Here is a 27,558-nt window from a genome sequence, read left to right on the forward strand (position 1 = left end):
AAAGCACCCACTACACTCTCTGAGTGGTTGGCGTTAGGAAGGGCATCCAGCTGTAGAAAGTCTGCCAGATTAGATTGGAGTCTGGTGTAGCCATCTGGTTTCAGCAGTCCTCAGTCAAATCGTCCAACCCATGCTAGCATGGAAAGCGGACGTTAAACAATGATGATGATGTATGTATATATATGTATATATGCATATATATATATGTATATATGTATATATATATGTATATATGCATATATATATATATATATATATATATATATATATATATATATATATATATATATATATATGTATATGAATATATGTATGTGTGTGTGTGTGTGTGTGTGTGTGTAACGTATTTCAGGATAGTCATTTTTATTTTTTTGCCAAATAGACACTCGCACTATATATATATATATATATATATATATATGTTTATATATAACGATGACCAGTAAAGTGGACATTTAATGTGCTAGAAGTAGATCACATGGTGTGTCCACTAAGACCTAATTGTTCTCAAATGAAATTCAGCAAAATACCAAATCGTATGCGGGCAAGACAGTGAAAATTACATGAATAAAACATTATTATTCATGGACCGGTTTCGAAATTAACACTCTTACCGAATGTCTGCTTCTCTTCAGCGCGAACTGTAAGTAAATCATAATTCTCAGAATCTGATACAAGTTGTTCACCCCCCAGAGGCAAACGTGTATATGGTTCTGCTAATTACAACTTAATGGTAAAACTCAAAAGTCTTCGTTTTGGCGCGCTAATTCCGAGAATGTGTCTGCAGAAAATAGTTACTGCATCGCATATATCCACTTTGAGAACTTGGTCATGGTTAATCAAATTAAAACATAGATTACCAGGAAGCTAGCAGGAAGAGTGTTAATTTCAAAACCAGTCTGTGAATAATAATGTTTTATTTATGTAATTTTCACTGTCTTGCCCACATACGTTTTGGTATTTCGCTGAATTTCGTTTGAATTTCGTTTGAGAACCATTAGGTCTTAGTGGACACAACATGTGATCTACTTCTAGCACATTAAATGTCCACTTTACTGGTCATCATTATATATAAACATATACTTTAATCCCCTAAGATCTCAGATATTTTTTCTGAATCTCTCTGATTCTTTAAATGTGCTAACTTCCTGATAATAAATCGATATTAATTAATATCTGATTTTTTACCCTATGTTTTAATTTGATTTTATATATATATACATATATACATATATATATGTATAATCTGTCAGGCAAAGGCCTTGATGAATACCACTAGGTATGAAAATATGTATTCACCTTTATATATTTAATTCTCTATATTGAATACTCAATATTTAATATATTCAATAAGACATTCAATACTTCATTTCATTTTACCATCTATTTTTATATTATATATTCCATATTCTATATCCCACATTAATTTTACAAGAATATAAATAAAACATAAAAAACAGACAGTTGGAACTCTTTTAAATAATATATATATATATTTTTCTTCACTCGTTTATTACTGTTCTTATTTTATTATTTTAACTCATGTTCAGAAATCTTTCATCACACATCAGTGACCTCTTCAGCGACACTTTTCGTATTCAAGTATGTTCTTGCTCCACTTACTCCATTCTGTTCTTCTAAGATGTGTATCCCTATGTGCTCATGCGTTTGTGCTCTTGTGTGTGTGTGTGTGTGTGTGCGTCATACTTTTTAGCAGCAGTGTAGCCTTCCCCTCAGCCCCATCACTTCAGCCCATTGTGCTGCTGCTGTCCTAAGACACCCCCTCCCCCCCCAAAAAATGTACAGTTCCTGTATTTCTCTGTGTGTGTGTGTGTGTGAAACTACCATATTTTTTTTCAGGTCTAAGGACAGCAGCAGTACAATGCGGTGAAAGGATGGGGCTGAGGGGAAGGCCAAACTGCTGCTAAAAACTATGACAGACACACAAGCATACACTCACACATACACACAAATATATAGTGCATGTGTTTATTTGACAAAAAAAAATATGACCATCCTGAAATACAACCAATATCTGTTTCAACACATGATTTCACATCAAGAATCTTGCAAAACGAATTGATAAATGTAAATATATAATATGTTTTCTATTTATAACCTTGGGCCAACCAAAGCCCTGTGAGTGGATTTGGTAGACGGATACTGAAAGAAGCCTGTTGTGTATATGTGTGTGTGTCTTTGTATCTGTGTTTGTCCCCCCATCATCCCTTGACAGTGTGTTTACATCCCCATAACTTAGCGGTTCAGCAAAAGTGACCGATAGAATAAGTACTAGGCTTAAGAAATAAGTCCTGAGGTCGATTTATTCTTCTAGTCAAATGACTGAAACAAGTAAAAGAATAAAGAATGTGTGTGTGTGTGTTTATTCACAAACATGGTTGTATGGTAAGAAGTTCACTTTCCAACCACATGGTTCTGGGTTCAGTCTCAGTACATGACACCTCAGGCTTACCAAAACTTTCTGAATGGATTTGTTAGACTGAAACTGAAAGAAACCTATAATATATTTATTTATCTATGTGTGTGTCTGTGTTCGTCCCCACCACCACTTAACAACTATTGTTGGTGTTTTTACATCCTCATAAATGAACAGTTCAGCAAGTGTTCTTGGCCCAACCAAAACCTTGTGAGTGGATTTGGTAGACAGAAACTGGAAGAAGCCCACCATCATAATATATAAAATACCCTGTGTGTGTGTGTGTCTTCAATGCACGCTCAAACCTCTGGAACAATTTGACCTTGGAAAGAATAATATGGTCTTGATTATTTTCTTTTTTTTTTAAGAATAAATAATATTGCTCTATATATGAAGAATCACTTCTTCAAATTGTTTTCTCAACTTCTTGTCTTTGGCGTCCTAACCAGCAATTTATACGCACACACTTATGTATACATCATTACAGTTGTGACAGTTTCTGATAAAAGAGAATTTCTAAAAGTACTTTTGTGTCATAAAAAAAATTTCATATTTTCTCAATTAATTAAAAGAGGTACTGTATATTGTATATTAATTTTCCAATACATATTTCGGACATTTTTGGAACAAGTCACCTTATTAAGACTTGATGTTTCACATTTAAATCCCATGTGATTATTCTTAGCGCAAATTGACTTATTAACACTTTCACTTAATTATTTTGTCAATGTCAACATCTTTATATATAAAAGATAGGATGTGTGTGTACGTGAATGTAATTTATGCACGTCCACAAATTAGCACGCATGTCGCTCCAATTTTAGGAGGACATTCGTCATGACCCTATCTGCATTTTCGTCAACTTTTTCTCTCAGAGGCACCCGCGTATAGCTGTAAAAATCGATTTTCAACCATAACTTTTACCAATTTTGAAGTTTGCTAACATGGCGAAGTCAAAGTGTGCGTGTGAGGGAGAGAGAGAGAGAAATTGTGTGTTGATGTATGTATGTGTGTGTGAGAGGGGGAGTGAGGGAGAGATAGAGATTGTTTGCCAGCGTCTAACACAAAGAAAGTAAAGAAAAAGTGGGAGAGGGAGACAGAAAGCGTCTAACGAAAGAAATGGTAGGTGTGAGTAAGGAAGACAGAGTAAGTGTCAGCGTAAAATGCTTTTTTTTTCTTAAACATGAGATATAGTTTAAAATATAAGATGTTTTTGAAAGACACTATATTTTATAATGAGATTATATATACTTTCTCACACAACAATTAAAGTATATTTATTTTAAATCATTTATTTATTTTAAATCATTCATCTTTCTCTCACGTTCACACACACACACACACACACACGCACATACTACTTTGGGAACGAAAGAGTTTTGTCTATATTTCACACCGAAGAAAAAAGTTTATTGACAATCCATTTATTTAACAACAATGAAACAAAGTGTTATGTAACAATTTGTTAGTGAATTACACAATATAAATGGGTAAAATTTCCGAGGCTTCCACCACACCCCAACCCACTTTTCGGACCACAAAAAGGGTCTTGAAGCATATTAGCAGGTCAGGATAGTTGATTCCACGCAAAAAATCCGATTTATTTTTTTCTTAGTGAAATTCGTGTGAGTGTTATCTAAAAATTTAGCTGGAGCTTTGCATGGTAAATTTGAGATTTAAAAAAATTTTTTATCCATATTCTTAATCTCCGTATTTTCCCCGTACATTGAAAAATAGATGGTGAAAAGATCAATGTGTGGGGGGAGTGAAATTCCAAGGATTTCAGCACACCGGTGGCAGGCATCCATTTGGGGGAGCCATGCTTTTCACATAAGCAACTTTATGTGGCCTGCTCCTGTGTGGGTAGTAGAAACTCTCTTTTTGTGTATGCTTCTCAGGGCAGAACACGCAATGTTGTCTATAGCGAAGTTTTATAGACAAGTTGTCATTTCAGCCGATGTGGTTATAAACAGTGATCTGGAAGCATTGGCCGGACATATTCTCAAACCATGGCAACATGACTTATGGACTCTTCCTCTTTTTTTATTGGACAATGCTGACTTCTCCAACAACAATGCTCACTCGGCTGATATCAGTGATTGGCTAAGTCGCTCATAGAGTTAACCTAGAAGGGACAGGTCCCTTATATTTTGGTTAAGGCTGTTGGTAAGTTTTCCTAAGTTACTCCAATCCAGATCCTCAATGCAAACCTTCAGATCAACCTTCTCCTATGCAGATCTCTAATGGAACTTTTAAAAAAAGTCAATGAGTGGAAATAACCGATAAACGAATTCCTTATGGGATTTCCCAATCAAATTGCCAGCAAACCATTTCCATCCAAACCAATTTCAATGGATTTCGCTCAAATCTGATGTCGATGCTACTTATTTTGGTTTGAAATAAAGCACTTGATCATTTAATAATCCTAGCTTAATCCCAGGCAACGCTGGGCTATAACTGTTAGTAGTAACTAAGTAACCAGCTATTTACACACATGCACGTATGTATACATTATTACAATTGTAACAATTTCAGATGAAAATGAATTTCAAAAGTTACTCTCATTTTTTATATTCTTCTCCGGCTTTCTATTTGTGTAAGATATATACCTATGTGAGTGTGTGTGAGAAAAATAATTTCATAGGGAGATTTCATTTAATTGAATCAATTGTCAACAGGGCATAACTACAGATTTCTCTGTGTGTACGTGTGTATCCCCGACTTTTGATAATCATAACTTTCAGAAAAATGGATATTTTTTAATGACATTTTCTACGTATACGTGTTATATCATGTAGATTCGAAATATACTGAATTTTTTGGGGGGAAAGTGTTTTAGGAGGGGTGGGGAGGATTTTCGGAAAATTCACCAGTCCACTTAACTTTCAGGAAAATGAATAATTTTTAATGAAATTGTCCACAAATATACCTCAGACTATGTAGATTTTGAGCATGTAGGGATTTTTGGGGAAAGCAATTGGGGTTATTTTTGAGAACTGTTCCCCACTGGTGGGGGGGGGGGGGGGGTCAGAACAAGTCATCCATATTTGTTACATTTTCTCTGTTTTGTGCATCCATAGATTTCTACTGAAGCAACAAGCAATGAAGGCAAATGAAGCCCTCACCAGAAAACTTATGCTAAAAGTAACAGCTAAATGTCTGGTACACAAATATATGTTATTAAGACAACTTACCTGTTGCATATGATGATTTGTAGTATATTTGTAGTCAATTTCATTAAAAAATATCCATTTTCTGGAAAGTTAAGGCGAATTGAAGTGGACTCCAGTGAATTTTCTGAAAATTCTCCCTACCCCCTCCTAAAACACTTTCCCCAAAACCTTTTGTATATTCAGAATCTTCACGATATAACACATATTTGTAGCAAATTTCATTAAATAAAAATATCCATTTTTCTGAAAGTTATCATCATCTAAAGACTGGTGGGGGCAGAAAGTCTGTGATGAGATGGTACCAACTGTCAATGATCTCATAACCCATGTGCTCCCAAACATTGCACAAAACTTTAGTGACAGGCAATGGCTCTGTGAGCGAGCCATCTTAGCTCTACATAATGATGCTGTAAACAAAATCAGCTGGGATCTTATGCAGCTGTTGCCTGGACAAGAACAGTCTTCCAAATCTCTCGACATTGTCATTGATCAGGACCAGGCTGTAACTTTTCCAACTGAGTTCCTGAGCTCTCTACAGCTATCTGGGATGCTACCTCACTACTTAACACTTAAAAAGGGGGCCCTAATCATGCTGCTCAGGAATCTGGATCTACCTTGTCTGTGCAATGACACCAGACTGGTGGTGAAAGCAATGCAACCCCATGTCCTAGAGACAACAATTGTGACTAGGAATTTATAAGGGTGAGAATGTCTTCATTTCACATATCCCATTAATCCCATATGACCTCCCCTTTGAATTTAAACAGTTCCAGTTCCCAGTGTCTCTATGTCAATAAACAAGTCTCAAGGACAGTCCCTGAAGGTTGTTGGATTTCACGTTGCTTCTCTCATGGGCAACTATATGTAGGATGTTTGTGAGTTGGAAGTCCCCAAAATCTTTTCATTTATACATCAATTAAAGGACACTCTCAAAACATCATACATTTAGAAGCTCTAGATCAACTGTGGTTGATTTCTGGATTTGTTATTTGTTTCAATACATTTGTTTATACTTCCGTCCTCTCCTAGAATTTTTGTTAAATGTACTTATTAACAGCAGGGGAGTGCCTGCAGGCTGGTTCTTCTCAAATTTATGCATTTTCAGGTTCAATGTGTTTCAATAAGTACTGACAGTTGAAGGTGATTGCAAAGACAAAGAACTACCTGGTTTTTGAACAATTTTAGCAGAGAGATCATTGGATAATACATGTTATTGACATTAATAGTTTGTACCACAGCTAATTACTGTTGAGAAGTGCATAATCCATGTTTCACTTTACTTAGAGATCTAAAATGCATACTTAAATTTCATTATTTTCAATAACCTGAAAAACACTGGTTTATTAACATATGAAGTTGGTATCTCAGCTACTAGGAGATAAGACCTGCATAGTCTGTTTCATGTTAGAGATCTAAAAGGCATTTTAAAATTTCATTATTTTCTTTCACCCAGGCAACACCGGGTATTTCTGCTAGTATGTATATATGTATGTATGTGTGTGTGTATATATATATATATATATATATATATATATATATATATATATAAATAACATAATATATATATGTAAATGATATAATATATATATATATATATATACATACAGCAATAAGAAAATGGAGGGGATCAAGAGGTGGTATTCATCAACTTATAGACATTATATTTAAAAAATCTCTGATATTAAATATAAGTAAAAGAATTTCAAACCTCTCCTCTAATAAAGAGATATTTAATAAACATAAGGAAAAATACAATATAGCATTAAAAAATGCACGATATAAAGGTAAAATTAAATACCTCCCCAATAATATTAGCTATAATAGCCAGGATAGAGTAACTACCTCTAACCCACAAAATTAGACAAATGTAACACTTCCAAAGATAAATATAAAAATAATAACAATAATAATAGCAAAAAGAAATATAAAAAAAAAAGATAAGGCAACCCACAAAAAATAATAGTAGTAATGATGGACAGAGTAACAACAATAACAACAGTAATAATAACAGTAATAAAATCATTAGTAATAATAGAAAAAATTATAGCATAAATAGTATTATTAAATATAAAAATAAAAATAATAACAGAGAATTTACACATAATATAAGTAACCCTAATAATGGAAATAACGAAATAGATACTTTATGGTTAATAATCCCTTTCGCAATGCAAATCAAAAGTAACATAGTAAAAACAATTTTTAGTCTAATTAACAAACATTTTACAATAGAAAACAGAACACCTATCTAAGTAGAAAAAAATAATAGAAGTAATACAAACATAAATAATAATAATAACAACTATAATAATAATAGAAATAGCGTGGTTCATGATAACAACAATAATAACAACAACAACAATAATAATAATAACAGCAAAAATCGAAGTGTAAATAATAATAGTAATAATAATACGATAGTATAAGCAATAATAACATTATTAGGATCAACAATAGCCACAGAACTAATAATATAATGTTGATAACTTCCGCTATATGGGTGACCAAGTTAGTAGTGGGGGTGGGTGCGCTGAAAGTGTAGCTGCTAGAATAAGAATAGCCTGGGCAAAGTTCAGAGAGCTCTTACCTCTGCTGGCGACAAAGGGCCTTTCGCTCAGAGTAAAAGGCAGACTGTATGAGGCATGTGTATGAACAGCCATGCTACATGGCAGTGAAACTTGGACCTTGACTGCTGAGGACATGCGTAAGCTTGTAAGGAATGAAGCCAGTGCGCTCTGGTGGATGAGTAATGTCAGTGTGCATACTCGACAGAGTAAGTATTTTGAGAGAAAACTTGAACCTAAGAAGCATCAGTTGTGCTGTGCAAGAGAGACGATTGCACTGGTATGGGCATGTGGCGAGAATGGATGAGGATAGCTGTGTGAAAAAGTGCCACACCCTAGTGGTTGAGGGAACCCATGGAAGAGGCAGGCTCAGGAAGACCTGGGATGAGGTGGTGAAGCACGACCTCCGAACTTTAGGCATCACCGATACAATGATTTCTGACCAAGACCTTTGGAAATATGCTGTGTGTGAGAAGACCCGGCAAGCCAAGTGAGACCAAAATCCAAGGCCTCTGCCAGGGATGTAGCCAGCCCACTTATGCGTAACATTCCTTCTTTGGACACTAAACTCCGTTTGCGAAGACCTGTTGAGGCAAGTGAAATCGAAATCAAAATCGAACTAAATTTGTAGACTGGCACCCATGCCAACGTCTTCATTTGAACACTAAACTTGGCTTGGGAAGACATGTTGGGGCAAGCGAAAGCGAAATCGTGATGGCACCAGTACCAGTAAATCACTAAGAGCACTGTCCGAGCGTGATCGTTGCCACAGCACCAGCTGTCTGGCTTTCGTGCCGGTGGCACGTAAATAGCACCATTTGAGTGTAACTGTTACCAATGTCGCCTTCCTGGCACTTATGCCAATGGCACGTGAAAAGACATTCGAGTGATTTCGTTGCCACTCCCGCTGGACTGGCTCCTGTGTGGTTGGCACATAAAATACACCATTTCGAGCGTGGCCGCTGCCAGTACTCTCTGACTGGCCTTCGTGCCGGTGGCACATAAAAGCACCTACTACACTCTCTGAGTGGTTGGTGTTAGGAAGGGCATCCAGCTGTAGAAAGTCTGCCAGATTAGATTGGAGTCTGGTGTAGCCATCTGGTTTCAGCAGTCCTCAGTCAAATCGTCCAACCCATGCTAGCATGGAAAGCGGACGTTAAACGATGATGATGATGATGATGAAGATAAACCCTACACAACCACACAGAACTTGTAATTGTAGAATAAGTAATAATTGTGTATTTGATAATAACTGTATTAGAAAGGAAGTAGTATATCAATATATAGTAAGTATACAATTTGACAGCAAGGTATATGTGGATGCGACAAAAAACAATATGAAACAGAGACTTTAGTATCATAACTATACATTTAGAAACAGAAATAGGAGAAACTCTAAAGGGTTAAGTAGCTACATATGGGAACTTAAGGATGGGGGAATTAACTATAATTTAAATTGGAAAATATTAACATCAGTACCTGCATATAATACTAAAAATAAAAAATGTTTCTTATGTATTGGCGTTAGGAAGGGCATCCAGCTGTAGAAACTCTGCCAAATCAGACTGGAGCCTGGTGTTGCCATCCGGTTTCACCAGTCCTCAGTCAAATCGTCCAACCCATGCTAGCATGGAAAGCGGACGTTAAACGATGATGATGATGATGATGATGTATTAATGAAATTTTCTTTCTAATTGGGACTAAAATTCCGCTTATCAACAGCTTCAAGGAATGCAACGTTTACTGTCTTCATAAAATCGGGCATACCTTTTCCAAATACCACTACAAACTAGTATTAAAACACCCCTACTGACGTAATAATAGTAATAATTATTATTCGAGTTATTATTGTTGCTATACTGTGTTGAATTATATAATATGTGAAATTACGCAGATATATGTATAAGAAGGTATATATTAAGTTAGATATAATTATTTACATGTATGTATATGTGAGTATAAATTACTATAGTTGCTACTTTTGTATTTATATATGGATATGTGTGTATATATGTATGTATATTTATGCGCACACTTGTGTGTATATATATATATATTTATGTATGCACACACATATATGTACGTTTAGGTAGGTATGTATTTATATATGTATATTTGTGCAAGCACTTGTGTATCTATATATTTATGTATGCACACGCATGTATGTAGGTTTAGATAGACATGTATATGTATATGTTTTTGTTTTATGCTGGTACCTTATGTGTGTATGGGAATATATATGTATATATATATGGTTATGTGTGTGTGTGTGTATATATATATCATCATCATCATCATCATATACATATATATATATATATATATATATATATATATGCATGGGTGTGTATATGTATTGTATATACATATGTATGTATATGGATACAGACATTGATATGCAACTGAACCAATAAATTGTTTGAGTGATTAATTAATTAATTAGTTGGATGATTGATATGTTGATTGATTGACTGAATAATGGACCTAAATTTTTGAGTATTATTTTATAATTATAGACCGAATTAGACCAGAGTTACCTCTCTTCATTCTATTTATAACTAAGAGAATATATATCGATATATATTGAGTTGGTTCATTAATTTAGTAACTAAACACTGTTGCATGGAGAAATTACAATTAATGCACTTTATCAGAGAATACATTTTAAGCATAATTTTAGTGATAAACAACTTCCTGAAACAACTTATATGGTATTTTGTCCCTTATTTGAATTTGGTCCGAATAACTTCAGAATTACAATTAATGCACTTTATCAGAGAATACATTGTAAGCATAATTTTAGTGATAAACAACAACTTAGTGAATCAACTTATATGGTAACTTTTGATATTTTGTCCCTTATTTCAATTTGACCCGAATAACTTCCATTTTATATTTTTAACCATATATTACCCATATGAGTTAGTAAATATATAATTGTTTCCCCTAATTAAACAGATACATGTTATATTATATACTGTTTTTTTAATAAATTTGTAATAAATTCTTTCATATGCAGTATATTAAAACAATATCCCCTTAGTAATATCACTTTAACTTAAAATTTATATATATATATCATCATCACCATCATCATCATCATCATCATCGTTTAACGTCCGTTTTCCATGCTAGCATGGGTTGGACGATTTGACTGAGGACTGGTGAACCAGATGGCTACACCAGGCTCCAATCTGATTTGGCAGACTTTCTACAGCTGGATGCCCTTCCTCACGCCAACCACTCCGAGAGTGTAGTGGGTACTTTTACGTGCCACCGGCACGAAGACCAGTCAGAGCGTACTGGCAACGGCCATGCTCGAAATGGTGTATTTTACGTGCCACCTGCACAGGAGCCAGTCTAACAGTACTGGCAACGAACTCGCTCGAATGTCTTTTCACGTGCCCAAGTGCCAGGAAGGCGACGTTGGTAACAATCACATTCAAATGGTGCTATTTACGTGCCCCCGGCATGGAAGCCAGACAGCTGGTGCTCTGGCAACGATCATGCACAGACAGTGCTCTTAGTGTTCTACTGGTACAGGTGCCATCACGATTTTGCTTTCGCTTGCCCCAACAGGTCTTCACAAGCCAGGTTTAGTGTTCAATGAACAGATGTTGGCATGGGTGCCAGTCTACAAATTTAGTTCGATTCCGATTTCACTTGCCTCACCATGTCTTCGCAAGCGGAGTTTAGTGTCCAATGAAGGAATGTTACACGTAAGTGGGCTGGCTACATCCCTGGCAGAGACCTTGGATTTTGGTCTCACTTGGCTTGCCAGGTCTTCTCACGCACAGCATATTTCCAAAGGTCATGGTCACAAGTCATTGCCTCGGTGAGGCCTAATGTTCGGAAGTCGTGCTTCTCCACCACATCCCAGGTCTTCCTAGGCCTGCCTCTTCCACGGATTCCCTCAACCGCTAGGGTGTGGCACTTTTTCACACAGCTATCCTCATCCATTCTTGCCACATGACCATACCAGCGCAATCGTCTCTCTCTTGCACACCACAACTGCTGCTTCTTATGTTCAACTTTTCTCTCAAGATACTTACACTCTATATATATAAAATATATATTTAATGCCATCGTCTAACGTCTGCTTTCCATGCTAGCATAGGTTGGACGATTTGACTGAGGACTAGTGAAACCAGATGGCTACACCAGGCTCCAATCTGATTTACCAGAGTTTCTACAGCTGGATGCCCTTCCTAACGCCAACCACTCAGAGAGTGTAGTGGGTGCTTTTACGTGTCACCCGCACAAAGGCCAGTCAGGCGGTACTGGCAATGGCCATGCTCAAAATGGTGTATTTTATGTGCCACCCGCACAAGAGCCAGTACAGGGGCACTGACAACAATCTCGCTCGAAAGACCTTACGCATGTCACGGGCAATCTTTAATGCATATATATATATATATATATATATATTATATCAAATATATATATAATGCATATATATATATATATATATATATATATATATATATATATGGGGAGGATGGCAAAAACTGCCGGTTTGCCCACCTGACACCCCGCCAAAACTACAAAGGCCTTAATGATAAAAACTGCCCTGAGGAAAGACGGCAAATGTCTCCAAGGAAAAGAATTCAGCAAAGAAGTGCGCTCTTCAGAGATTATACGCAACGCAGCAGCTGAGCAAGAGTCTTTTTTGTGCATGGCGCAAAATATTGTGCAGCAGCTGACGTGGCTACACCAAGCACAAACAAGGAACCTTGCCCACCACTGCGCAAGACCACCACAGTAAACAGACATGGGATTGCCTCCCCTAACGCCTGCACAGGCATCACGCTAATATTTTTACTAAATATTGGGAGCCTGTTGCATTATAATAATAAAAGAAAAATTTCTTTCCTGAGAGACCTTGCTGCATGCAATCAAGCCCTATGTATAGCACTTGTGGAAACTCACCTCAGCCCTGATATAGAGGATGTAGAAGTACACATACCAAAATATGTCATACTGCGAACAGACAGAAGGGAAAGGAGCCATGGTGGAGTTGCTGTATACATCCGTGACGACCTCACTCCCCAGTTCTTACTGTCATACTCAAATTCGGTTTGTGACACTCTAATGGTATACATAAGACAACATAATATAGTCATATGCAATACATATTGCCCACCGGATGCTCCAAACCACATAGGAAAATTTGAAGATTGCCTCACTAGAATTAAAGAAATCCTCATGAAACTGGAACACCACGTGACCATATTTCTTATGGGTGATTTCAACTTCTCCAACGTCAAATGGCCCGAAGGTCTCAGCACAGGTGAAGTCCCTGCTCAACCTCACCAATGCACTATTCATGGAGCAAGCTGTTCTCAGACCAACTAGAACGAATAACATTCTGGACCTCTGCTTCACGAACAATATGGACATCATTCATGATGTGAAAGTGACACCGACATTAGTCTTGGATCACAACATAATAGAGCTGTCTATGTTTGGGCCTAAAGTTACCAGAGACATACAGCCTAAAGGAAGCACCCGAAATCTCTCCAATCTGAAATTCCACAAAGCAGACTGGAAATCAATCCAGAAAGAGATCCTCAGAGAGGATTGGCCAAAATGTCTCTCCACACCAGACATTGACATGAAACTAGAATGTTTCATGTCTACTGTGCAAGCCATATGCCAGAAATATGTCCCAGAGCACAAGGCCAAAACAAATAGGAACAAGATTCCAAGGGGAGGAAGATCTTCATGAGACGACGGACGAAAGTTGCAAATCGACTCAACCAGCATCCCAAAAGTAGCGAAAGGTCTCACCTAAAAACGACACGGATGGAGATTGAAAAAAGGCTGCAACAATCCTATGTGAGGGAGAGAGCAGACAAAGAAGTCTGGGTTATAAAAAATATTAAGTCAAACCCAAAGGCCTTCTTTCATTACGCGAAAGAAACAGCCTCAGTACACTGCAAGATTGGACCCGTCTTTGAAAAGGATGGCTCCCTCACTGACAGTCCAACTAGGATCAGTGAGGTACTGAATGAAGAGTTCAAAAGTGTCTTCACCACTCCGTTGGAGCACAGACAAATGAATGAACCAGTGAACTTCTTTGCTACCTCCCCTATAACCAGAGAGGCAGTTACGATGGAATACATCAACATTAGCGAAGAAGATGTACTACTAGCTATAGATGAAGTGGACACAAACTCAACTGCTGGTCCTGATGGTTTCCCAGCAATCCTCCTTAAATCGTGTAAGCATGCCCTGGCAAAACCCCTCCAGATCCTCTTCCAGAGCTTTCTCGCAAATGGCAGACTGCCAAGCAAGCTGAAGGAGGGAATAATATGCCCAATCCATAAAGGGGGAAGCAGAGCAGATGCCAAAAACTATAGGCCTATCTCTCTGACTTCACACATCAGCAAAGTCATGGAAAGGATAGTCAGAGGAAAACTTGCAACAGACATTATTTCTCACCCAGACCCATACTAAGTCAGTGTAGCCATACTGTACTAATCTGTTGCATCTAGGAGAGCTAAAAAAGGTACAGGGACTGTCTCTTCTTTCTAGACTAGCAAAAATTTTCTGATTCAGCAGATGTATTTAATTTAGCATTGACCTAGGACAGACAATATTAGGCCAGTCTTCAATACAAAATTCTTGACAGACCTCACTTAGGAAGAAAACATGCTTCTAGAAACATAATGTTATACTGATTGGAAAGCTATATCTAATGCAATTACTTTCAATAAATTTTTGTGATTTACTGTTCATAAGTGATACTATTGCTAAATCAATGTCCACATTAAGAGAGACATGTCTGCCATACCACAAAAATTTAATCTTTAAAACCCCATTTTTAAAGACATGTGTTCAAACCATATGCTTCAAATTTTTACATGAATAATTTGATCACTGTTATAACTGTATTAAACATGCTTCATATCTCTTAACTGCCATCGTGAACTTCATTTAGTTGGTACATATATTATTAGAGTTTAAGTAAATAAAAGTTATTTCCTCAATTTTGTTAGCTACTAAATATTTCTCTTCCTTCAAATATGCCATGAAAGAAGACAAAAAACATAACTTTTTTTAAATTTAAACTTTATAAATTACAGGTTGAAAAAGTTTCTGGAAGTGCATCAACTACAGTTAAAAAGAGCAAGCAATGTAAGTTGGAGCATTCACATGCATGCACACACAAACACAAACATTTCATCTTCAATTATTGCCTTTCTATTGATGTTTTTGGGGGTTTGATTGCATCATTATCTAAAAAGTCAAATGTACTTGGAAAAAGAATCTCTTTTAGACTAAAGTAAAAAAAAAAAACAACAAAAAATCTATATTATTTATGTGAATGTAAGAGAGCATTAATGCTGGAGGAGATGCCTCTATATATGGACAATTGAAAAACACTAAATGACTAAAACACAGTGAACCAGGATATAGTCTGCATTCATGAATGTTAGAGTAATTCATATTTAAGTATATACCCTCTAAGTCGTATTACTAGAAGCTGAAAACAAGTTTTCCTCCTTTATTTACTGTTGATAATGTTGCTTATGTATGCAAATTAATAGTGTGCTAAACTTAACTATCTATCTTACTCATCAATCAACTCAACTCTTTCAACTTTCTTTCATTATTGGCATGGAATGATCCTGAATAACAAGAAAAGGTAAAATAATAGTTGTGGGAAATAAATATGATTTGAACATAGAACCATTGATAACAAAAATGGTAAATCTTTCCTTTTATAGTACAGAGGAATACATTCAAATGCATAAGTTTTAATAGGAAAAAAATATTAGCTAATCATCTTCATTGTCTTATGTCTGCTTTCCATGCTTGCATAAGTTGAACAGGTGGTTGTTGTTTGAATCAGCTCTTATTTGGTTCAAGAATCACATCTCACTTTTACATTCCATTTTTGAATTGGTCTCTATGGCTGGATATCCTTCTTAATGTCAACCACTTTGTAGATTGCATTGGATGCATTTTATCATGGCATCTACTCAAGATAGATTTCTTGTCTTTAGTAAAATTAGAGGGTCCTACATTGTCTCCTTTTGTTTAAGGCAATCTGATTGAAATAGTAGAGGGGAGTGATGAAAGCAATAGAAAAACCAAAGCAAGAGGATAATACTAGAGAAAATGACAAGAGCCTTTTGTAGGAGGTAAAGTGACAAAGAGATTGAATATAAGGGAGGTCTGTGAAAGAGGCTGGCATGAAGAGTAGATGATGAGAGATAACATGGGAACAAGAGGTAGAATAGAAGAGAGATTGATGTGAAAAAGGTGATAAAAAAGGAATGGTGTAATGAGGGAATAAATTATTGTAGCCATAATAGAAGTGAGACTGTAATAGTCAGTTATATGTTGGCTTTAAGGAAATTGAATAGGAAAATATCATGAATGGTAGAGGAAAAGAGGATGATAGAAGAGAGAGTGATGTATATCAACAATGAGTAACAGTGAAAGAAATAGTGATGTAAGGAGAAAAGCAATTGATAAATAGCAATAAAGATGAGTACTGGTAAGAGAGACTAAAGAGTATGAAAAATTGATGAGAAGGTAACAAAAAGATAGAGAAAGCTGTAGATGGAGACTTATAGATATTCCAAATCCCATCACCACATCATACCCTTTTTGTTATGCTTGCATGGATGGGTGAGTTTTCTCCAGTTCATGCATTTCCACTCATTGCAGTTCTTTGTCATATTCCTTCATGAAGTTCAACTGCTTTAGGTCAGTCTTCCCCATTTTGTTCCCTGTTTTCCTATATTTCCCTTTTCTTAGCTTCTGTTAAGCATACAACACTTGTTTGCATTGCCGACATTTCTGTATACCTCAAATGTTTCCACCAGCATAGTTTTCTCTGTATCACACTGCATCAGACTCTTCTTATATTAAGTCTTTTTCTCAGCTCATTTGTGCATTACTGTTTTTGCACACTAGCCTTCACAAATCCTTTACACATCTTGCTTCCATTTGTAGGTTAAGAGATGCTAGGTAGAGTGTCTTATTCTTTTCTAAGTGCTTATCCTGAAGTTGACTCATTAGGGAAAGGACAGCAGTAGTAACCCTTCTTGGCACAAAGCTGAACTGCATCTCATGCAATTTGTCTTTTACTCTGAGAAAGAAATCCTTTGTTACTAGGGTTCCTTCTAAGCATTTGAGAGAAACTGTTTTATATGTACAGATACTGCTCCTGTGCACCTACATTTGAAGCTTATTGCCTATCAGCTTACATGTGAAGGCATTTTACTGCTTGTATGTCTATAGATTACTCTGGGTAGATCATATGGAATTATTACTTCCTCTTTTATTGTATACTAGCAGAGATACCCGGCGTTGCCCGTGTTACACGCAATTGAAGAATGAGACTTTTCTGTTATATTTTCTTTAAGGAACTGGAATACCTATGATTCGAATTGCACATGAGGGTTTTTTCCCTCTTTACACACCCTAAAAAAATTCTAATCATGAAACATTTATCCCATACTATTGATCTTTATGCACATATTCCAAAATTCCAGTCTTCTGGAACCTATAAAAAGGATTTTGCTCATGAAAAATGGAGCTCATGGAGCTCTAAAATGTGGGAATGAAGGCCCCTATTGGGGGTGGGTGTGTTAATATCAACCAGAGAAGTTGAATTATTGGGAATGTTTTTAACTTGGGTCTTATAGTATGCCTGTATATATGTGAGAGTATAGTTTCACTTTAAATAGTTTCAGTATGAAATTGAAAGTATCTGACATAACAGTAGCGACATGTTATTGTTTCACTTTTGACACGTAATAGTGAAATAGTGGAATAGTTTCAGTATTAAAGTGAAAGTATCTGACATTACAGTAGAGTGATGTTATTGTTTCACTTTTGACACGTAATACTGAAATAGTGGAGGAGATATGATATTGCTGTGGTCTCGAACTATGCAAGAAGTTAAAAATTTCTTTGGCCTAAGACACTACATGGACCCTAAGTAAGGCATGTGTAAATTTGGAATGAAATTGGTTGTGTAGTTCTCGAGTTTTAGGTATTCACACAGACACACATTCTCATCTTTATATATATAGATATATATACACACACACACACATATATGTATATGTATATCAATATAATTACATGAAAGTCAATGAATTTTGGTAAAAACAAAAGGTGATCATGTACATACTTTCTTGCTGTTGTGATTAGAACACCTCGTTGTAAACAATATTCCTTGTTTTTCCTTGTGGAGCATATGCAAATAGGTTTGTTTTGCTTCCCACTCTTGAGCAGCCGACATACAGTTGTCCATGTGAGAAGCAGGGCTCTTCCAAGAGAAGACCAGCCGCAGAAAGAGTTTGAACCTGAGATTTGTTAATGGACATGGCAAATGTGAAACGAAGGGTAATTGCAGTCTCCTGAATGTAAAAGGAATGTCTGCTCCTGGTGGAGTAAGAGGAATTCTTGGAATAAAGATGTCATCACCTTTTCCACATCCAGAAAGAATGGGAGCCTCGATAACGTGTGACATCATCTTCTTTATTCGAATTTCATCATTCGAATTTCATCAAATTGCATATGAGGGTTCTTTCCTTCTTTACACACCCTAAAAAAATTCTAATCATGACACATGTATCCCATATGACTGATATTTATGTGCACATACCAAAATTTCAGTATTATGGACCCTGTAAAAAGGATTTTGCTCCTGAAAATGGAGCTAATGAAGCTGAAAAATGTGGAAGTTAAGGCCCCTATTGGGGGTGGGTGTGTTAATGTCAACCAGAGAAGTTGAATTGTTGGGAATCTCTTTAACTTGGGTCTTATATATATTGTTTGAATTTCTTTGAAATAGGAAATATATGTATGTTCACTGGGTTTGTAAAAGAGAGCAAAGGAAACCAAAAGACGAATGATCACGATAATCAGTCAGCTACCGTAGCCTAGTCGTTACTACTCCCCAATGTAGGATTCCTCACCATACAGGTGACAGGCACAGCTGTAAGATGCATTATGGATCTATAGCAATTGGAAGGGCATGACCCAATTGAAATAACAATGTGTGACGTTTGGAGTAAAGGGAAATGAAAGTGTCGCCTCTGGAGTTTGCAAATGACCACTATATCGATAGGTAACTGGGCAGAAAAAATTTACAATCAATAAATGTCTTAGAACAACCAGTCACTCATCTGGGAAGGCCTTGAAATCAATGTTACCAACTGGGGACTATGTGTGACCCAGTGATAATAAAAAGACTCAAAGGAGGTCTGCAACGAAATAATTTTACTCAACACTTTGCAAGTGAATCATTGGAGGCAAAGATGCGTCTCATTTACTTGACAATCTATGCACCACATTGCAGAAATCACAATGTAAGTATATCTGAAAGGATAGTCTTACACTGTTGTACCGTTGAAATACAAATAATGCTCATCTGTTATGTTCGGGTGACCTTATAACTTCCAATAGTACAACTGTATTCGTCTTTGCTTAGGAAAAATGACTAAATTGTGGGTGTGAAGTGCCCATGAAGGGGTCTTTTTAACTTCTAAGAAGAAGAAATTTTAGAAATATTACTTTATTTGTGTGTAATATGTATGGTTAAAATTTCATCAACATCAAAAATATATGAATTTTGAATGGGGTTATAGCCATTATGCATAGAATATAATTTCCAAATTTCATAAAGATCCATTCAGTACTTTTGACGTAGTTTTGGATATAAAAAACAATGACTGTGTGTGCATGTGTATGTGTGTGTGTGTGGGTGAATATATGTATAGATATCTGTGTGCATGTATATATGTGTATATATATGTCTACATATTACATATACATCTACAGATATGTATACATATACATGTATGCATATAGATCTATACCTATATATATATCTATACATGTACATGTACATCTATATATATACATATACATCTCTCTCTCTCTCTCTCTCTCTATATATATATATATATATATATATATATATACATATACATATGTATATACATATATATATATATATATATATATATATATATATATATATATATATATATATATATACATGTATATGGATACATTTGTGCAGATATATATATATATATCTATATATATATACATGTATATGGATACATTTGTGCAGATATATATGTATGCATGTATATATGTATGCCTGTATATATGTAAGAGTATAGTTTCACTGTAGTAGTCTCAGTATAATATATATATACATCTACACATATGTATACATATACATCTCTCTCTCTCTCTCTCTCTCTATCTCTCTCTCTCTCTCTCTCTCTCTCTCTCTCTCTCTCTCTCTGTATATATATATATATATATATATATATATACTTGTATATATACTTGTATATATATACATGTATATGGATACATTTGTGCAGATATATATATGCATGTATGTATGTCTGTATATATGTGAGAGTATAGTTTCACTGTAGTAGTCTCAATATGAAAATGGAACCATTAAAGTGAAAGTATCTATCATTACAGTATGGAAATGTGATTGTTTCAGTTTTGATACTGAAATTGTTTTTTTACTGTCAGTGTTTCTCCTTCTTTTCTTTTTGTATTTGTTGTTGGATCGTTCGTAAAGGTTCATAAGAGAAAGTAGGAGTTGAAAGGATTTGTAAAAGTATTAGAAAGAGGAAATTAGATTTTATTAGAAGGGAAAATGTTAATTTGTGTAGTTTTATGGATTTTATTCATAATTAGGAGTTATTTTGACTGAAAAAATGACTCTGTTACATAAGTTATGGTATTTAGAATATTAATTGCGATTCTTTCATCCAAGAAATTTGGAATTGTGTAAATGTATAAATTTTAAACATACACACACACACAGAAAATCTGCCTTTTATAGATAAGATTAAGTACAACCGTTTCCCTGAAAACAGCAATCTTTTTTTTTTCTTTTGCTTCCTAAAACTTTATTCTTTGCTGAATTTACTTTGAGGCCTCTTGATTCTTGGTTTTACTTCCATGAATCTTCTACAAATACTGCTAGATCATCAGCATTTTCTAGAGTACTTTAATTAACTTGAACCCCGATAGTTATCTACTTGCACACTACATTCTTCAATAAGCTAATTTCTAACTCTCACCTTGCTGCCTGCCCCTCTACCCTCACAAGCCAGTCATCTACCTCTAGTTTCTAAACTGGAGTGCATGGAACCCAGTCAAGAACCTTCTGTAGGTTAACAGATGCTAGGTAAAGTGTCTTATTCTTTGCTAAGTACTTACCCTAAAATTGACTCATTATTGAAAGGACAGCAATAGTAACTCCGCCTCGTCATCATCATTATTTAGCTTCCATTGTCCATGCTGGCATGGGTTGGACTGTTTGACCGGGGCTGGTAAGCTGAGTGGCTGCACCAAACTTCAGTCTGATTTGGCATGGTTTTTACAACTGGATGCCATTCTTAACACCAACCACTCCAAGAGTGTAATGGGTGCCTTTACATGCCACAAGCACAGGTGCCAGTTGCATGACACCAGTATCTGCCACAACTACAATTTCACTTGGCTGGATGGGTCTTCTTCTCAAGCACAGCATATTGCTAAAGGTCTTAGTCATTAGTCATTGCCTCCGTGAGGCCCAGTGCTCACAAATTGCTTTTTATGTGCCACCATTACGTGTGCTAGTTATGCAACATCAGCACCGGCCACATTGCCTCTGTGAGGCCCAACGCTTGAAAGCTGTTTTTTTTACTTACCACCAACACAGGTACCAGTTACATGACATTGGCAACAGCTACAACTAGGATTTCACTTGGCTTGATGGCTCTTCTCAAGCACAGCATATCACCAAAGGTCTCGGTCACTAGTCGTTGCCTCTGTGAGGCCCAACATTTGAAGATTATGCTTCACCATCACGTCCCATGTCTTCCTGGGTCTCTCTCTCTCTCTCTCTCTCTCTCACAGCTTCCTTCCACTGGTCGAGATCAGCTCTTTTACACCATGTGATGCCTTTTATGCCCAGCTTTTCTCTCAAGATGTTTACACTCTATTGTACATGCACACTGACAATGCACATCCAGCAAGGCATACTAGCTTCATTTCTTTCATGCCTACAAATATCCTCGGTAGTCACAGCCCATGTTTTACTGCCATATAGCAAGCTGTTCACACACAGGTATCATACAATCTGCCTTTCACTCTGAGCGAGAGGACCTTTGTTGCCAACAGAAGTAGGAGCTCTGTAAACTTTTCCTAACCTATTCTTATTCTAGCTGCTACACTCAGAACATCCACCTCCATACTGGGGGTAATGGAAGCCATCAACTACTTCTAGTTTTCCCCTCTGGCATTTGATGGAGCCTATTTTCTGTACACTTTTAGTGTTTATTGTACCTGTGCACCTTCCACACACAAAAACTAGTTTCCCTGTTAACCTTCCTTTGATATTGTTGCACCTTTTATGTGTCCATAGCTTATGCTGGGCACATCTTATGGAATTTATACCTAAGCCTTTCCTACAGATCAAGCAGGGCCATCTACCTGAGTGGCTTTTTGATTTGTCTGGCCATCTATCTAAGGGATTGAACTGCATTTCATCTTCATTAATTATTTCTTTAATTACTGTGTTATAACTCTTTCAGTAGCTTTTGTTGTCTATCACTTCTATATGCCCCTTTTATTGCTTTTCTCTAAAGCATCTTCTTTGCTCTGGATAGCAGCTAAGAGTGATACAGTTATGTCAGTCATGGGCTGTAATTCTTTGTTTTTTCTGACTGACTATACAAATGACTAGGACATGGTTTAATCACCAGATATTTTCAGCATTTCAGCTACTATAACTAATGGTTCTGCTGCCTTCATATCCCTAATTGCTTTTCTCAACTTATAACATGTTAGTAATAACTTCGTATGGTTTGTAAATTTAAGGGGAAGGATTTTTGGTAATCACATTTAATTTCCAAACATTGTATATTTCTTTCTCAAAATTCTTTTCAGTGGAAATGGCTATTGCTCGATTCTCTTACCATGCTGAGAATGAAGATGAATTAACATTAAAAGAAGGTGATACCATTACAATTCTTAAAAAAGATCTGGAAGATGTTGGTTGGTGGAAAGGAGAACTTAATGGGAGAATTGGAGTATTTCCTGACAACTTTGTTGAGATAATTCCTACTCAAGAGGAGGTGTGAATTAAATCTTACTCTAGAGATTTTGTTTCCATTTTGTCATCTACATTTTCAGTATTTGTGTGTACTGAATATGCATGTGTGAATATAATTATATAAGTATATGAATATATATATGTTTCTGTATATTGTGTGTGTGTGTGTGTTTGTATGTGTGTATTATTTAATAGACGCAATGCATGTTCTTATGTGCTTGTAATAGTTTCATATGTTGCGTAATACCTCAAACATATTCATCAGGCACAAACCACATATAACAAACTAAAAATTGAATGAGAGAAGAAATGCAAGAAGTTGAGAAGGAAGTATATAGAAAATGTAGAAGGTTAAAAAACGGAAAATGCAAACGAGAAAGGATTTTTGGTAACCACATTTCATTTCCAAATTAAATATATATTACAGATATGTGCTATAACTCTTTCAGTAGCTTGTTGTCTATCACTTTTATGCCCCCATAATTGCCTTTCTCTAAGGCATCCTCCTTTACTCTGATAGCAGCTGAGAGTGATTCAGTTATATCAGTCATATGTGGTTTGTGTCTGATGATTATGTTTGAGGTATTTCTCAACATATCAAACTATTGGTAGCACATAAAAACATGTGTTGTGTCTATTAAATAACATTTCTCACAGATAGCCTACATTTTTTTTGTTGATCATAATATGGAACAGTACATTATATATATATATATATATATATATATATATATATATATATATATATATATATATATATATATATATACATATACACAAAAATAAGAGGAATGACCAGCAAAAGTGGACTCCTATATGCTAGAAATAGATGCTGAATCATCTAACCACGAAAAATATGTTCTCAGTAAAAACTTAGCAACACAACAGACTGTAAAATGGCAAGACAAATGAAAAAATACTAAATTAAAAAACGATTAACCTATGTACCATCGTTTCACCTGTTAAAATTTACATAAGTAAATATCTGCAGGATCATCAGCGTAGTCTGTCAATTTATAAAATATAATTTCCAGAACTAGACACAAGACGTCCACCTGAAAGCAAGCACGTGTAAAGTTCTACAAATTACATTCAGTATATCTTTTCAAATGTCTTCAATCTGGCACGCTAAGTCCGTAAATAACTCTGCAGTTAATAAAGTTTTGCAGCTAATTTACCGGTTTGAGAACATCATTATTTAAAATTTATTAATAAGGGTAGAAATTGATATTAATCAATTAAAACCAGTGGTCTAGCATATTAAAAAAAAATCCGAAGATTAAAATTATATTACATACAAAAATAAGAGGAATGACCAGCAAAAGTGGACTCATGTATGCTAGAAATAGATGCCGAATCATTTAACCACGAAAAATGTGTTCTCAGTAAAAATTTAGCGACACAACAGACTGTAAAATGGCAAGACAAATGAAAAAATATACTAAATAAAAAAACGATTAACCTACGTACCATGGTTTCACCTGTTAAAATTTACATAAGTAAATATCTGCAGGATCATCAGCGTAGTCTGTCGATTTATAAAATATAATTTCCAGAACTAGACACAAGACGTCCACCCGAAAGGGTGCCAGATTGAAGACATTTCAAAGGACACACTGAATGTAATTTCTAGCACTCTACACGTGCTCCCTTTCGGGTGGACGTCTTGTGTCTAATTGGCTATAGAAATGCTTGTGCAAAACAACTTTTTGCGCTGCCCTGATTATACATAGCAGGGTAATCCCTTTTCGCAGGAGCTAGGACGGCAATTTGTGAAGAAGCAATTGCTGGCGATCTGTTGCTACACAGTTTTGCCAGAATTCTATCAGATTGGGCAGAAGATGTTGATGCACCATTTTGCATTATGTTCAAAGTAGCTTCTGGAATGTAGTGAATTGCTGCAGTCTGTTGCTGTCATTTTAAACCGGTTGCTGTCTTTCCCCAGCAAACTCTCTTCTTTGGAGGCATAATCTATGTATATATTAAACAGAACAACAAAAGTTATAATAGATGGCAGGGTCGGTACTTTTCACATATCTGTAATTTTTCAGATTAACACCCGCATGATTACCCAACCCTAATCCTAAACCTAATCCTAACACTAACCCTAAACCCTAACTCTAAAACTCTAACCCTAAAACCCTAACCCTAAAACCCTAACCCTAACACCCTAGTGAAAATCATGGTATATTTACAAAACATTGACAAACATGAGTTATATTTTACTGAATGATTGTGTACTTGCACATGTATGCGTTTGAGAGAGCGAGAGAGGAAGAGGTAGAGAGAAGGGGAGAAAGGAATAGAGGTAGTTAAAAGTTTTCTTATGATGGCTTCTCTTCACTGCCTATTACTTCATTAGAAATCTAAGGATGCACATACGCACATAATAGAGAAAAATGAAACAAATATGGACGACTTGCTCCGAAACACCACGGAGTGGGGAACACTTCTCAAAAGTAACCTGCAGTTGTTTCCTTCAAACTTCCTACATTTGTAGAAAATTTCACGAAAAAATATTCATTTTCCTGGAATTTAAGTGGAATTTCCGAAAATTGTCCCCCACCCCCTCCCAAAACACTTTCACCGAATATTTTTGTATATTTGGAATCTACATAATAAATACTATATGCATAGAAAATTTCATAGAAAAGTATTCATTTTTATGAAAGTTATGACCTTCCAAAGTTGGGCGGGGTACAACTCTGTAGTTATGCCACATTCATGAACATGAGTTATATTTTTGTGAATGATTGTGTTCACTTGCATGTGTATGCGTTTGAGAGAGCGAGAGAGGAAGAGGTGGAGAATGGGAGCAATGTGTATGTTGTCACAGATCACGTACGTGTGGTTGTGTGTGTTTTTACGTATCAATGTTATGAAAAATAGGTAAACAATACTGAGATGAAAGTTTAATCTATGACTATGTATGTATTACTTTCTCTCTCCCTCTTTTACTCTTACTCTCTATATTTTTATGTAGAGCGCGTGTGTAAGAACGCGTTCCAGGTAGAAGGGAAGAAATATAAAAGTTGCTAGAAGCAACAGCCAAATCTCCCTAAAATAACACAAAGTAAACGGAATTTAAAAAATCTAATTACTGCACTGGAAAGTTCACATCGAGAAAATTCCATTGATGTAAAAATTTTTACGAAAAAGTGGAAAATGTGAATTTCTATAAACTTTTAAAAAGGCTTCACACAGACACACAAGTTCAGCTTTATATATTAAGACATATATATACACACATACATATATGTATAACCCGACCTTGTCCGGGTGTGACTTATTACGCCATCTACGATAAGTCTTGCTAGGTGAAAATCAACTAAACAAGAAACCCTTACAACGAAAAAACCCTTATGATGTAAATATGTTCATAATTCAAAAGACGATGAAATTAATAGGGAAAGTCTGAAGGCTGTTTTGCATAAAATTATTAAGCGTTCGTAAATTCCATCCGTCTAATTGGCTATAGAAATGCTTGTGCAAAACAACTTTTTGCGCTGCCCTGGTTATACATAGCAGGGTAATTCCTTTTCGCAGGAGCTAGGACGGCAATTTGTGATGAAGCAATTGCTGGCAGTTATAAAATAGCAATGAGTGCGCGTGTTTATATAAGAAAGTTGTTGTTGTTGGCACTCTGTTGCTTACGACATCGAGGGTTCCAGTTGATCCGATCAACGGAACAGCCTGCTCGTGAAATTAACGTGCAAGTGACTGAGCACTCCACAGACACGTGTACCCTTAACGTAGTTCTTGGGGATATTCAGCGTGAAACAGTGTGACAAGGTGTTTTCGCTCAATAAACACTCACAACACCCGGTCTGGGAATCGAAACTGCGACCCTATGACCACGAGTCCGCTGCGCCTCCACACGCACGCATGCACGCACGCACACACACACACACACACGCACACACACAAGAAAGACACAGAAACTAAATGTTATGTATAATGTTGATGTGTTTCTGTGTATGTTGTTGTCACATATCACATATGTGTGGTTGTGTGTATTTTTACGTTTCTATGTTATGAAAAATATGTTAGAGGTAGAAGGATACAAGAAAACTATTAAATGAGAGAGAGGAAGAAGAAAGAAGACTTTATATGTATCACGTTCTCTCTCTCTCTCTCTCCCTCTCTCACTCTTACTCTCTATTTTTTATGTTGAACGCGTGATATATGTGTATAAGTACGCGTTACAGGTAGAAGGGAAGAAATATTAAAGTTGCTAGTAACAACAGCCAAATCTCCCTTAAATCACACAAAGTA

General features: G+C 35.9%; 1 protein-coding gene across 4 annotated transcripts in view; it reads left to right on the forward strand.

The window, feature by feature from the left end:
• Positions 1-27,558, forward strand: part of LOC106872965 (SH3 domain-containing kinase-binding protein 1) — a 360,206-nt gene that overhangs the window by 206,360 nt on the left and 126,288 nt on the right. For 3 of the 4 annotated variants that reach the window (XM_089366667.1, XM_089366668.1, XM_089366669.1), the window contains 2 exons: positions 15,263-15,314; positions 23,118-23,305. The exons of the other annotated variant lie outside the window; for it this stretch is intronic. In XM_089366667.1, the coding sequence (XP_089222793.1) occupies positions 15,263-15,314; positions 23,118-23,305 (240 nt within the window). The remainder of the gene's footprint in view (positions 1-15,262; positions 15,315-23,117; positions 23,306-27,558) is intronic. 4 annotated transcript variants of the gene reach the window in all.

Source organism: Octopus bimaculoides, chromosome 19, assembly GCF_046866305.1.
Source record: "Octopus bimaculoides isolate indiv1 chromosome 19, ASM4686630v1, whole genome shotgun sequence".
NCBI lineage: Eukaryota > Metazoa > Mollusca > Cephalopoda > Octopoda > Octopodidae > Octopus > Octopus bimaculoides.